The sequence below is a fragment of the Dendropsophus ebraccatus genome, chromosome 1, assembly GCF_027789765.1.
Source record: "Dendropsophus ebraccatus isolate aDenEbr1 chromosome 1, aDenEbr1.pat, whole genome shotgun sequence".
NCBI lineage: Eukaryota > Metazoa > Chordata > Amphibia > Anura > Hylidae > Dendropsophus > Dendropsophus ebraccatus.
The window spans coordinates 88,057,176-88,073,071 of NC_091454.1; the positions used below are offsets into that span (position 1 = coordinate 88,057,176).

Below are 15,896 nucleotides of genomic sequence, written 5' to 3' on the forward strand. Positions count from 1 at the left end.
GGTTTTGGACCAGAAGAACGTACATGGGTGGCAGTTAGAGATATACACGCTCCTCAGTTAATCCGACGATATCATACCCAGAATCCGTCTAAACCCGGTCCAGTGGATAAGGGTCCTGAGGCCCCTCATAAGAGGGGGGTAATGTCAGGAACTCACCTGACCTGGCTCCTGCGGCGTCTTCCCCGGCCTCTGCTCCGGCGACCGGCTCGAGAACGAGCCAGAGCTCCGCCCGCCGGGGCAGAGTGACGTCACGGAGACCCGACGGCGTCCCTAGTAACCGGGGACGCCGCGGTCTCACGTGATAGTTAGCCGGCCGGCCGGCACAGCTGATGCGGCTTCTTGCAGGCTGAGTGGCAGATCGCTCTGCCACTTGGTCTGCAGCACCGCAGCTGCAGTGTTGCTGGATCAGGAGACCGGACCAATCAGTGTCTGGTCCGGGCTCCTGGTCCAGTATAAAGTAAAGTGAAAGTCAGCTGGTAATTGCTCGCTATTAGTTATTCTGATCCCAGCTCCCCTTGTCCTTCTCCTGCGTTTCCCGTCCTAATCCCTTCTGCCTGACTGCTCGTGTTCTGACCTCCGCCTGACCTCCGACTATTCTTTGTGTTACCGACTTTGTACTGCGTTGCCTGTGTGGTTTGACCCGGCTTGTTCTACTATTCTTTGTTGTGTTTGTCTGTCCGTGCTGTTCTGTGTTTCACTTACGCAGCGTAGGGAACGCCTTCGTGGTTGTCCGCGACCGTTTAGGGTCGGCCGAGGCAATTAGGCAGGGTCAGTGGTGGGTTCAGATTCAGGGCCCACTGTCTCTGTCCTGTCTGTTCTTGCCTGTCCTGACAGAAATATGGCGAATATCCTTAAAAATAGATCAATTTCAAAATATCATTGTGCTAAACACAAAGTTTACAGGGAATAATAACTTTTTTCTATTCATTTAGGGTACAAACAATGAGAAAAACACACTTAACAACTGGGAACAAAAAATTTTTGGAAAATTGTTGCATCGATATGTATATCTCTGTAATGTCTATTTTTGTCTATGTATGTACCCCAAGAATTGTAAAGTGCTGCGGAATCTGTTGGCACTATATAAATAAAAATTATTATTATTATTATTACATCATCTCTGCCTCTAGTTTATGCTACCCTGAGATAGGACAGCCTAAACCTGCTTACAGTCTCTATAAGTAGTCTAAAAAGCTGGCTTGCATCAGCTATGTGATGACATCCCCCTGTTTTGCTGTACAAGTCAAAAACATTTTACCAACATAAAAAATCTATAAAAACAAGACATTGCCTTGTTGGGCTTTACAAGTCTATAAACAATGGGGGACATTTATCAAGAGGTTTGCGCCTAATTTTTGTTGAATAATTGCATTTTTTAGCCATTTTTGGTCTAAGATCTATTTATGAACCAGTATTCAACAGGTGAATATTTTTAGATGCGACTTTTTTTTTAATCTGCCTGTTTTAAGTATTCAACCAACAGTTCGCATAATCCGGGTTTAGTGCCCAATTTATCATTTACGACTTTTTAAAAAGTCGCATAAACAGGCACAAATGTACGTCTGGTCAAAACCAGGTAAATAAAACTGTGCAATTTTTTCATAGTTGCGCCTTTTTTGCACCTTTTTATTTAGATGCATTTACTATGGCACTGCTACATGTTAATGAATCAGTCACAAGATATTAGCACAAAATACACACCAATCCCTATTAGAATAGCTGCACTTATTAGACTCCTTAGTAAATGTCCCACAATATTTAAACAACAAAAATATCTATAAAAACAATGTCAAATTCCCTAATAACATAGTGTCAAATATGGACTACATTATAGCAAAAATACATTGGCAAAAATCTCCATATAAACCAGCGCCTGTTAATACCCTGTCAATACATAACATTGTACATAAAGCGCTCTATATGTGGAATAGAATGTTCATATTTAAACTAAAAGGCAATGCTGGTAAAGGAGGCGTGGCTTTTTTTCACTCCTAATTTATCACAGCTTATGCCTGGAAATAGACTTAAACAAGGCAAAAACGCCACCTACTCCAGAGCAGGTGTTGACTTTTGCACAATTCCTGCACCAGTCTTCTATCCTAGTACATCTGACTGGGAAAAGCAGGTGGGTTTTATTTAAGACTGGTGTACAAGTATGTTAGTCTTGATAAATGTATCCCCTAGAGTATGTGTGTGTGTGGGGGGGTACAATATCACTTTAAGTTGTTTTGCAGTTGAATCCCCTAGGGAGACTAAAAAAGTTTAAAAAAAAAAATAGTTTAAAAAATAAATAAATAATAAGTAAATGACATAAAACAAAGTATGCAGTGCTAGAATTGCTAATTTTTAGTCACAACACATCCAAGAAACAATGGTGATGAAAAAATCTCACTAAGCCAAAATGACACCAACAACAACAGATCACAAACCAAAAAGGATCCCTCACATAGTGCCGTGGAAAAAAAACCCTATAAATTTGGTATATCTGTAATTGCACTGACCCTACTAATAAAGATATTCACAAATTTATAAAACGTATAAATGAATACTGCATTCCCCCCCCCCCCCCCCCCCCACACACACACACACCCCAGAATCAAAATATGGTAATTTGTACAGCAAAAAACAAGCCTTGTGTGGCTTAGTATGTGTGGCTTAGTATGTGGAAAAAGTCTTAAAAAACAAGTTAAAAATGAAAAGGCAAAATAAAAATGAAAAATTGCTTGGTCATTAAGAGTAAATTTTCCAGCCCTAGGCGCATTATTACAAGGGTGCTAGATGTCCAGGTAACATGCTCTTTTCATATACAAGCAAAACAAGGGTTTGTTTTGCTTTTTATTGTACTTACTTTTAACTTTTTTTACCGATACATTTATTAACATTCACATTTCCTGACCTGCAGCTGGAGTAAACTAAAATAAAATGACACATAGGGGGACATGTATCAAGCAGCGATTTGTGCTTTTTTGGCGGAAAGTGCCCATTTGCGAATGATATTATTCGCAAATGGCTGATTTGCGAATAAAATATTTGCAAATAGGCACTTTCCGCTGGTGTATGTCAGGGGGAGGCGGAGGGGTTGTGGAGGGGGCGGAATGGGGGGCGCGGACTCAGAGTCCGCATGATTCATCATTGTTACCTGCTAAGATACGCAGAAAACCTACTCCAGCTCTCAGCCTGCGTAGGTTTTCGGCTGTGCGCAGCAGCGCTCACAGGATTTATGTAGAGGCAGTCCACCTCTACATAAATCTCAGTAGTGCCGGAGCTGCGGGGACATTTTTAAGTCCGGCGCAGAAAACGTCGGACTTAATAAATGTCCCCCAAAGTGTCTTATCCCAGTAAACCTCTGTATGCAGATCACAGATCTGGTAAAATAATGCTTGTAGGATATTGTATTACTATTAGTAGTGATCTCCATACAGAGGATTGCTGGGGCATATAGGTCATGCTCTCCTTTTTCTTCAGGTCATTGCTGCCCTGGAATCTGACAGTGACCATCTGACTGCAGGAAGCAAGCTTCCCACCTTCAGCCACCTTTCAGCAGTAACTACAAGGCTAACATCCAGTTCTGTCTATAGTGATTTATGTGACAGGGAATCCATATCTGAGCGCTAAGGGGGGAAGGGGGGGGGGGGGGGCTGACACCTTGTTGACCCAGCCTTTTTCATTGCAGGATGCTGTGCAGAACAATCTATCATTAAATCTAATACTGCATATATAAATCTGGATGCATGGAACATAAGCATCTAAGGCATATACATACACTAGGGAAGGGAAAAGATGTTCCCATTTTTGTAAATAGGATAAAGCATACGTAAAGGTCCTTAAGGCTAGATAAAAAGATAGTGAACTTAGATGAAGATAGTAAATAACAATTTATTTTACAACAATTATAAATACATAAATCCTCCAATTAAAACTCATATGATGTACACCATAAAGAATGTTAAAATAGTATGGAAGAAACAAAAAATAACTGTAAAAAGTAAAAAAAAAAAAAAGATAAAAATGAAAAATAATTATGAAAAATAGTATATAGAAAAATATGCCACTACAGATCAAATAGAAAAAATGTCACTGTAGATAGTTTTGTATTTGTGTAGTTCACATATATGCAGCATGAGACATCTGCATGCAGGGTTTTGCAGTAATCCGTCAATTCTGTCTGGATAAATTATCTTTTTTTTTATTCTGCTTATCTCAATGCTTTCTACCAAACATTAACAATCAGGATTTGTCAGCATGGCTGTCTTTTATATTTCTTACAATTCACTTATACTTTGTGCTTTTCTCTCACAGTCTATAATAATTTATGGCAAAAAAATATTGTAAAGAAAACAGATGTTGCATTTTCTCAGGGCTTATTGGGTAATTCAGCTGGACTGAAAGTCCACAGCTGAGCTGGAATCAGCAGGTGTGTGTAAAGTACCAAAGTAAGCCAATATATGAATAAGAATGAATGCCACTTTAACATCCTCACATCCACAAAACCCTTAAACATGCCCAGCAATATAACCTATGCAATGAGTGGAAACAACTTTCCTGTTGTGCTTTGGGTGCAGCTGCTGAAATATGTACTTCGAAACAAACATGGTCCTTTACTATAAGATTCCAAATTTCCTGAGTAACAGCTGTACATTAATATCATGGTGTAAGTGGCACATTTTATCCAAATTATTTATGACCACACATGGAGAACATCTTTATTCACAGTAATGCTGTAATCTGGGAGGTGCCAGGGCACGTTGTTTAGGCCTAATGAAACTTTTATTATACTGCATCCTTGTTTTTACAGCAGGTAACTAACATACACATGGGTAACAATTGAGTAGGATTGCAACAGCAATTTCCAAAAGGTCCCTACAGTTTAATTACTTGACTCCATATGACATACATTTACGGCATGAAATGCAGTTAACCCCTTGCCTCTAAAGCCTGTTTTGGCCTTAATGACCAGGCTCATTTTTCAAAATCTGACCTGTCTCACTTTATACGCTTATAGCTCAGTGATGCTTTAACGTATGCTAGCGATTCTGAGATTGTTTTTTCGTCACATATGACACTTTATACTAGTAGCAAAATTTGGTCACTACTTTGTGTATTTTTTGTGAAAAACATCAAAATATCATGAAAAATTTGAAAATTTTGCATTTTATGAACTTCTGAAATTCTTTGCTTCAAAAAAAGGAAGTCATAGCACATAAATTAGTTACTAAATCACATTACCAATATGTCCTCTTTATTCTGGCATAATTTGGAAAACATATTTTACTTTTTTAGGGTGTTATGGGGCTTAGAAACTTATTAGCAAATTATCACATTTTGTGAAAATTTCCAAAACTGATTTTTTTTTAGGGAACAGTTCTTTTTTTAAATGGATTTAGAAGGCTTGTATACTGGAAACCCCCATAAGTGACCCCCTTTTGGAAACTAGACACCTTAAAGAATTAATATAGGGGTATAATGAGCATTTTAACCCTACAGGGGCTGGAGGAAAGTATTCACAATTAGGCCGTAAAAAAATCGAAAATTTTAATTTTCAAATAATATATACGTTTAGATTAAAGTTTCTCAATTTCACGAGGAACAAGAGAAAAAAAGTACCCCAAAATTTGTAACGCAGGTTTTCCTGAATACAACGGTACCCCATATGTGGGCATAAACCACTGTATGGGCACACAGCCGGGCTCAGAAGGAAAGGAGCGCCAATTAGCTTCTTTAATGCAGATTTTTCTGAAGAAGTTTCTGAGCGCCAGGTGCGTTTGCAGCACCCCTGTAGTGTCCGCAGAAGAGAAACCCCCCAAAAGTCACCCCATTTTGGAAAGTACACCCCTCAAAGAATTCATCTTGGGGTGTGGTGACCATTTTGACCCCACAGGTGTTAGAGGAAAGTATTTAAAATTAGACAGTAAAAATGAAAAACTTGAATTTTTCCAATAATATGTTTGTTTAGTTTTAAATTTCTCAATTTCACAAGGAACATGAGAGAATCCGCACCCCAAAATTTGTAACGCAGGTTCTCCTGAGTACAACGGTACCCCATATGTGGGCATAAACCTCTGTATGGCCACACAGGAGGGCTCAGAAGGAAGGGAGCGCCAATTAGCATTTTCAGTTCAGATTTTGCTGAAGTAGTTTCTGAGCGCCAGGTGCGTTTGTAGCACCCCTGTAGTGTCCGCAGAAGAGAACCCCCAAAAAAATCACCCCATTTTGGAAAGTACACCCCTCGAAAAATTCATCTTGGGGTGTGGTGACCATTTTGACCCCACAGGTATTAGAGGAAAGTATTCAAAATAAGACAGTAAAATTAAAAAACTAGAATTTTTCCAATAATATGTTTGTTTAGTTTGAAATTTTTCAATTTCACAAGGAACATGAGAGAATCCGCACCCCAAAATTTGTAACGCAGGTTCTCCTGAGTAGAACGGTACCCCATATGTGGGCATAAACCACTGTATGGGCACCCAGCCGGGCTCAGAAGGGAAGGAGTGCCAATTAGCATTTTCAGTGCAGATTTTTCCGAAGAAGCTTCCGAGCGCCAGCTGCGTTTGCAACGCCCCTGTAGTGTCAGCAGAATAGAACCCCCCCAAAAGTCACCCCATTTAGGAAAGTACACCCCTCAAAGAATTCAGGAACAGGAGAAAAAATGTACCCAAAAATTTATAACGCAGGTTCTCGTGAGTAGAACGGTACCCCATATGTGGGCATAAACCACTCTATGGGCACACAGCAGGGATGAGAAGGGAGCGCCAATTAGCATTTTCAGTGCAGATTTTGCTGAAGAAGTTTCTGAGCGCCAGGTGCGTTTGCAGAGCCCCTGTAGTGCCAGCGGAGTAAAATCCCGCCATAAGTCACCCCATTTTGGAAAGTACACCCCTCAAAGAATTCATCTTGGGGTGTGGTGACCATTTTGACCCCACAGGTATTAGAGGAAAGTATTCAAAAGTAGACAGTAAAAATGAAAAACTCGAATTTTTCCAATAATATGTTCCTTTAGTTGGAAATTTCTAAATTTCACGAGGAACAGGAGAGAAAATGTACCCCAAAATCTGTAACGCAGGTTCTCCTGAGTAGAACGGTACCCCATATGTGGGCATAAACCCCTGTATGGGCACACAGCGGGGCTCAGAAGGAAGGGAGCGCCGATTTGCTGGAGCAAAACCGCAGCTCGAAACAGTTATTAGAATAGCGCAGTTACTAAAATACAATAAAAAAATGTGGGGTGGTTACGGGTAATCTGCGGTGGTTACAGACAATCTGGGATGGTTACAGGTAACCTGCTGTGGTTACGGCCAACGTGGGGTGGTTACGGACAATCTGGGTTGGTTACAGATAAACTGAAGTGCTTATATGTAATTTGGGTTGGTTACGGCAATCTGGAGGGGTTTTTTGGCAATTTGGGGTGGTTAGAGGCAGTGTGCGGTGGTTAGAGGCAACGTGCGGTGGTCAGTGGCAATGTGTGGCGGTCAGTGGCAATGTGTGGTGGTCAGTGGCAACCTGGGGTGGTTAGGGGCAATGTGCGGTGGTTACGTGCAATCTTGCGTGATTACGTGCAATCTGGCGTGATTACGGGCAACGTGCGGTGGTTACGGGCAACGTACGGTGGTTACGGGCAACGTGCGGTTGTTACGGGCAACGTGCGGTGGTTACAGGCAATGTGCGGTTGTTACGGGCAACGTGTGGTGGTTATGGGCAACGTGCGGTTGTTACGGGCAACGTGCGGTGGTTACGGGCAATGTGCGGTTGTTACGGGCAATGTGTGGTGGTTACTGGCAATGTGCGGTTGTTACGGGCAACGTGCGGTGGTTAAGGGCAACGTGCGGTGGTTACGTGCAATCTGGCGTGATTACGGACAACCTGGGGCGGTTATGGGCAACGTGCGGTGGTTACAAGTAATCTGGGGGGGTTAGGGGTAATTTGGAAGTAAACTGCAATTATTACTATAATAAAAAGTGTGTGTTTTATTTTTTTGTGTGTTTTTCACTTTACTTTATACATTCATTTTTACTGTATTACTATGATTACTGTGATATTTTCTATCACAGTAATCATAGTTTAGTGACAGAGACCAAATTGCATGCGCACATCAAAAGCAGTCAGGACGTCGAGGAGGATGGACCTCCGTGGATCCGGTGAGTATATGGGGAAGGGCGGGTGACTGGGGGACGGGGGTGACTGGGGGGGGTGGAAGGCGACTTGGGGGGCGACACTGTAACACTTTTTATCCCGTCACCAATGATTTATGGTGACAGGGGATAAAAAGTGCCGGCAGCACTGGGAATAGTCCCCAATCACTGCCCCATGCTCTCCGCTACCTCCGGTGCAGAGAGCATGGGGCTTTGATCATTTTTTCATTTCCATCCCTGCGAACAAACATCGTTTGTTCGGATGGGGCGGCCATCTTGGATCTGATGGCCGCCCGGGGAGGGAGCGGGTTAGTGATCGGGGCACTAGGGGGGCTGATCTGGGGTCTGATTATTACATTTTCATCTCCCCCCCACCGTGGATTCACGGTGGGGGGAGATGAAAGCTGTTGGCGGCGCAGGTGCCAGAGATTGCGTTATAACGTTGATAGCGGCGATCTCCGGTACCGGCGGCAGAGGAAGGGGGGCCAGGGGACACAGTGACAGTGGTGGCGGGAGGAGGCAACGTCCTGCAGCCTCCTCCCGCCGCCCGATCGGCGGCAAACATCACATCTCCCCCATAGACGCTGCGGTCGCATCGACCGCTGCGTTTATGGGGTTAACTGCAGAGGCAGTGGAAGGATGTGGTGTGATACTGCCTCCTCCCGCTGCCCGATCTCACTTACCGACAGCGGGTGGAGGCAGGAACAACATGACGTTTGGGGAACGTCATGTTGCATTAACTACCTACTTTACATGACGTTCCCCAAACGTCATTTTGCGGCAAGGGGTTAAAGCAATCTTTTCTTTGGCAATGCTCCATCAAAAAGCAAAGGTATCTAAAGCTACCGAAGCATACTGTGCATGGAGTAGTCTAAGAAACAGATGCCTGTTTTAATAGAAAGATTAAATGGGAGGGCACTGGTTATTTTAACTTCAGTGTGTAATGTAAAAAATTTTATGGTGAACAATACTGATTAGAGCCAGATTTTTCTAATTGGTTTTTATTATTTTGGGGAAATGAATAATTTAAAAAACCTATCCACTTTATTTTGACACCAAATGGCAAAATTATTACTGTTCAGGATTCCATAGATGGGAAAAGGAAAGGAGGGTGCTGGGAAAGTGCTGAGCCTGAGATGTTTGTTTAGCAGGTTCTGTAGAGATGAATTGTGGCTGGAAGAGATAATCAAGCAAGGCATTTATTTAGGGGTATAGTGAGCATTGAAACCCCACATCCACAGAACTTATCAAGAGCTTAATTTGCATGAGATGGTGCAAAGAAAGAATCTCAATTTTTCCCACAAATATAAATACTTAGGGGGAGATTTATCAAACATGGTGTAAAGTGAAACTGGCTCAGTTGCCCCTAGCAACCAATCAGATTCCACCTTTCATTCCTCACAGACTCTTTGGAAAATGAAAGGTGGAATCTGATTGGTTGCTAGGGGCAACTGAGCCTGTTTAATTTTACACCATGTTTGATAAATCTCCCCCTTAGTGCATCAAGTGCTGCACTCCACCTATGCCACCAGAAACGCACAACCCATAAATTTTGGCCTTATTCAAAAATTTGTTATTTTCTATATTTTTTCTACTTTTTATTTTATTAATTTTGCACAATAAAAACACTTAAAGATTTTAAAGGCTGTTATCTCCAGATTACAACATATCACCCATCCACAGGAAATGTGATAAATGATCAATGGGGGCCTGACGATTGCAATGCTCCTGGATGAATGAAGTGTGGGTTGTGTATGAGAACTGCCACTCTAGTCAAGCTCAAGGGTAAAAGGATAGTGGATAAGTTAGTGGAATACAGCACTCAGCTATCTTCCACTGAAGTAAATGGATCTGAATTTTGATGATCTGACAATTTGTTCGGGGACCAAAGGTAGGTAGACATAAAGATGTCCTTTACTATTGTTCTAATATAAGCGGTTCTAGTAGTGCTAATATATGCCTATGGTTAGCTGTAAAATCCACTAGCCTTAGATATAGTACATTTCAGAAATGAGATATATGATGGTACACAAATGATGGTGATAGATCAAACTTTATTTTATTAATTCTAAGAAAGATACTGTATAATTGCAGTTACGTAAATATAATACTGTTAGTATGTTAAAACAATGTAAGAAACGTCTTGTATAAAAATTTACTCTCTCACCCTTTTTTCACATGCTATCATACCACATATATTTTTTTCTGAGAAACGCAACAGAATACAGATTGCTATTCAAAAGTGTGCTGTTAAATATATATATATATATATATATATATATATATATATATACACACACACACACACACACACACAGTGGGAAAAATAAGTATTTGATACACTGAAAATTATGCAAGTTTTCCTACCTATAAAGAATGAAGAGGTCTGTAATTTTAATTGTAGGTACACTTCACCTGTAAGGGACAGAACCGAAAAAAATACAGAAAATCACATTTGATTTTGATTTGATTTCTAAATAATTATTTTGAATGAAATAGGTATTTGATATAATAGAAAAACAGAACTTAATATTAGATAAAGAAAGCTTTGTTTCCAATTACAGAGGTCTGATGTTTTCTGTAGTTCTTGACCAAGTTTGCACACACTGCAGCAGAGATTTTGTCCCACTCCTCCATACAGATATTCTACTGATCTTTCAGGTTTTATGGCTGTTGCAGTGCAACATTGAGTTTCAGCTACCTCCAAGGATTTTCTATTGGGTTGCGGTCTAGAGACTGGCTAGGCCACTCCAGGACCTTGAAATGCTTTTTAGCAGTAGCCCTGGGTGTGTGTTTTGGGTCATTGTCATACAGTAAGACCCAGCCACGACCCATCTTCAATGCTGTTAGTGATGGGAGGTTGTTGGCCACAATCTAGCGATTCATCCTTCCTTTAATATGGTGCAGTTGTCCTGTCCTGTTTTGCAGAAAAGCACCCCCAAAGCATAATGTTTCCACCCCATGCATCACGGTTGGGACTCTGTTCTTGGGGTTGTACTCATCCTTCTTCCTCCAAACATGACCAGTGTAGTTGATACCAAAAAGTTATATTTAGTTCTCATATGACCACATGAACTTCTTCCATTCCTCCTCTGAATCATCCAGATGGTTATTGGTGAACTTCAAACTGGCCTGGACATGTGCTGGCATGAGCAGGGGGGCCTTGTGTGCCCTGCTGGATTTTAATCGATGATAGCATAGTGTGTTACTAACAGCAATATTTAAGACCGTGGTCCCAGCTCTCTTCAGGTCCTCCTGTGTAGTTCTGGGCTGATTCCTGACCTTTTTGACAATCATCTTTACCCCACGAGGAGAGATCTTGCATGGAGCCGTAGACTGAGGAAGATTGACAGTCATCTTGTGTTTTTTCCATGTTCTAATAATTGTGCTTATAGTTGTTGCCTTCTCAACAAACTGCTTGCCTATTGTCCTGAAGCCCATCCCCACCTTATGCTGGTCTACAATTTTGTCCCTGGTGTCCTAAGACGGCTCTTTGGTCTTGGTCATGATGGAGAGGTTGAAGTGCTATTGGTTGAGTGTGTGGAGAAGTGTTTTTTAATACCGATAACAAGTTCAAACAGGGGCAATAAATACAGGTAATGAGAGCAGTTTTTCCTAAAGAAAAAACTAACAGGTCTGTGCCAGTCATGCAGAAATGCAAATTAATTATTTAAAAATGATTCAGTGTGATTTTCAGGATTTTTATACAGTTGAAGTGTAGCTTTTGTAGGTGGGAAAAAGGGCAAAAACTTATTTTCCCTACTGTGTGTGTGTGTTTTTTTTTTCACACACTCATATCGTACTAATAGACCAGACTAGCTAATCTTGGTGTTCAATGTAAAATAAGGTAATATATCAGACTGATAGAAAGACATATATATATATATATATATATATATATATATATATATATATATATATATATATGATTTAGGGTAGCCAAAGATTTTCATTTTGAATAGCTCCTATAAATATATACATTTTGCATGCTTTCTGTGCAGGCACAATATGGTATAAAGTTTATCCTCCCTTTGGTGCAGTTTCCTGCTGTTCACATATCTGATGAGAGATATAAAGGAAAATAGAGAGAGCTGCAATATCCCCGCCTGTTTAATATTAACTATATTATTGCAAGTTTCCAAAAAGGAAGGGGAAACTACAGGCTGTAGAAAGGAAAAGAAGGAATATTTCATGTTTCATTAGTACTACTGATTAATGCAGAAAATATGACAGGGGATTTTATCATAAAATAAAATATTATTGTATTTGCATAAGAAATAAAACGGAACACATGTATGATAAGTTTATTCATACACAGAAAATTTCATTGGGCACTTTATATATTCATTCTTGTAAACAGAAAGTATATACAAATTCTATAATGTGAAGACAATACTTTGTTGATATCCCACAAAATCTGTTAAGAACCTCCGTAATCTTGCAGCGTTTATTTATTTTATTAAAAACTCCATAGAAACATTTAATATTGACGGTTTAATCTTGCCAACGTTATGCTTATATTTTCTTCCTTCAACTATATTATTGGTCTCCACATTCACTCCTTACTATAGTGTATCCATTATGTACCGTGAAGGTGTGTAATACACCAAAATTGCCCAATAATATTGTTCACATAGGAAGAGAGGATAAACAGAGCATAGAAACAATACACATTTTTTGTTCGGAGGGACAGAGATGAAGAGTGTTGTTGTTTTAGTACTGTTACTTTACAGAATAGTCATTTATAAATGTTACGCTATGTTCACACAACATATATTTTCGTCAAATCACGGCTGTTGTACAACGGCCGTGATTATTACGAGAGTATACGTTGCATTGTTGTCTATGGCATCCCGGCCGAAGCGTATACACATGGTATACGCTCCGGCCGGGATCCCTTGCGGCGCCGCAAACAACTGACATGTCAGTTTTCTGCGGGCGCTATTCATTGAATGGCGGCCATAGAAAACCATGTCAGTGCACACTGTGGAGCGAGTGGCTGCGGCTACAAGGTTCATAGTGTGCTGTGGGGAGTTCTGATGCAGGCGCTCACGGATGCGCCCGCATCAGAACTCTGCGGCCATAAAGATCATCTGCAGTACCGGCCGGGATGATATTTCAGAGACCGGCCGGTCTCTTACGACGTGTGAACATGGCCTTATATGTTACATTTACTTCAGAAAGTTGTGTATATATCAGTAGCAATCTTAAAAATAAATAAATGTTGTATGACATTTCTTTGGAAGAGTGTAAACATGATTGCAGCTATACAATATGGAAATGGTGAATTTACAGTGAGTAATATATTCTGGAAAACAATTCAGAAAATGCATAGTCCAGAGAATGGCTGTTAAACACTTTGTTTAGATTTTACTCTGTTTCTAAAGTTCAGTCTTTCCAGGTGGAGCTAAGGAACTTGCTTCAGCACCACCTGACTCATCTGGTATGAAGTTCAGGGACGCAGAATTTATACAGTATCTTTTACCAGTTGGACGTGGACCATCATCAAAAACATGACCGAGATGAGCACCACACTAAAATGAGAAAACAGAAAACAATAATTGTTAATAATGAATGAACATCTAAACTAAACAAAAAGTAAAATATGTAATATTAGTTTATGCACAATTTTGTATTGCTACATATGGTGAAGGTCTAAAAAAACCCATCCATGTGTAATGTACTGTAAATGGCTGTGGATTTGTGGTGCACACCTTGCTTTTACAGATTGAGCCCTCCAGCACCAAAATAGGCTTTTTTTTATTTAAGCAGTATTCCACTCAAAGATTGCTGCCCATGGTGAGACTAACAATTCATAACACTACTTGTTATTATCCACTTAGTCTCCTTCTCCCAGTTCTCAGCTGCTGCTTTCTGCTAAAGACACAACAATCTGTGTGTTAGCATTTCTCTCTGTCTCCCCCGCCTCCCCCTCCCTTCTGAGGCAGCTGATGTAACCAAGTCCCTGGCTTTATCTGCAACATTGTAGTTTCTTTATTATGCTGGGAGGTCAAGTTACGAGGTCAAGTTGCTAATGAACTCACTGTGATTAAAGGGATAGTGCGGCGGTAAACAATTATTCACAGAATAACACACATTACCAAGTTATACAACTTTGTAATGTATGTTATGTCTGTGAATGGCCCCCTTCCCCGTGTCCCACCACCCCCACCCGTGTACCCGGAAGTGTGGTGCGCTATACATACCTGTCACGTGCCGACTAGTCTCCGATCTTCAGTCAGCGATGTCGTCTTCGGCCGAATCCCTCCGAGCGTCCTGAGTGCCGGCCGCCCTCTGCCGCGTCATCGGCTGCTCAGCCGCGATTGGCTGAGCATAACTGTGCTCAGCCAATCGCGGCTGAGCAGCCGATGACGCGGCCGCGTCATCAGCTGCTCAGCCGCGATTGGCTGAGCCAAACTGTGCTCAGCCAATCGCGGCTGAGCATCTGATGACGCTGAAGAGGGCGGCCGGCACTCAGGACGCCCGGAGGGATTCGGCCTGGCCATCCGAAGACGACATCGCAGACTGAAGATCGGAGACGAGTCGGCACGTGACAGGTATGTATAGCGCACCACACTTCCGGGTACACGGGTGGGGGTGGTGGGACACGGGGAAGGGGGCCATTCACAGACATAACATACATTACAAAGTTGCATAACTTTGTAATGTGTGTTATTCTGTGGATAATTGTTTACCGCCGCACTACCCCTTTAACCCTCCCAGCATTACAAAGAAGCTATAATGTTGGAGATAAAGCCAGTCAGGGACTTGTTTACATCAGCTGTCTCAGAAGGAAGGGGGGAGGAGGGGAGACAGAGAGAAAGGCTCACACACAATGTTTTCAGCAGAAAGCAGCAGCTCAGAACTGGTGGAAGGAGACTGAATAGATATTAAGTATAGAATATATTGTTAGTTTCACCATGGGCAGCAACATATAAAAAGTTATGTTTAAGTGAAATACCCCTTTAGGCTATGTTCACACTACATAAGAGACCGGCCGTTCCGTGACCCCGGCCGGATGATCTTTCCGGCCACAGAGCTCTGATGCGGGTGCATCAGCGCGCGCCTGCATCAGAGCTTCCCATAGCGCACAGTTAAGCAAGCGGCCGGAGCCGCTCGCTTCACTGTGTGAACTGACAGGGCTTTCTGCGGCTGGAATTCACTAAAAACTTACTTGTCAGTTATTTGTGGCCCCGTATGGGATCCCGGCCAGAGCGTGTACGATGTGTATACGCTTTGGCCGGGATCCCATTAAAAGTAAGGCATTGTTCCACCGCGACAAAAGTACGGCCGTTGTTGCCATAGGCAACAACGGCCGTACTTTTACGTAGTGTGAACATAGCCTTAATATGAAAATGAGCAACATAAAGCCTAGTGGTTTTTTCCGCTGGACACTATGTAAATCCTGGTTTGCAACACCCCTCTGCTCGATTCCATTTGCCTCCAGATGCTTGAATGACATCCACTAGGCATGATGAACTCCTGCATGAGTGCTCTGCAAACCATGCTCAGCGCATGCACAGTTATCTAAGCTTCTCCTAGGGCTTGTCTGAACTGTCAAAAGACAAACGAAGACCAATCATTGAGGATTCTGGGGGAAACCATGCATGTGCAGAGCATGTTGCAGGCAAGCAATGGGATATACATAGCTGGGATTTTGCATCCAGGGGGAACGCCTGGGCTTTTAAAGCTCATTTCTATATTATTAAAAATAGAGCACTCAGCACTAGAGGGCTCACTCCATAAAGCAATGAATACTTGAAATCAGAC

General features: G+C 41.7%; 1 protein-coding gene across 2 annotated transcripts in view; it reads right to left on the reverse strand.

Annotated features, from left to right (window-relative positions):
* Positions 1-12,415: 12,415 nt before the first annotated feature.
* Positions 12,416-15,896, reverse strand: part of MSRB3 (methionine sulfoxide reductase B3) — a 142,926-nt gene continuing 139,445 nt past the window's right edge. For both annotated transcript variants that reach the window (XM_069974542.1, XM_069974534.1), the window contains one exon: positions 12,416-13,660. In XM_069974542.1, the coding sequence (XP_069830643.1) occupies positions 13,508-13,660 (153 nt within the window). In that variant the 3' untranslated portion in view covers positions 12,416-13,507. The remainder of the gene's footprint in view (positions 13,661-15,896) is intronic.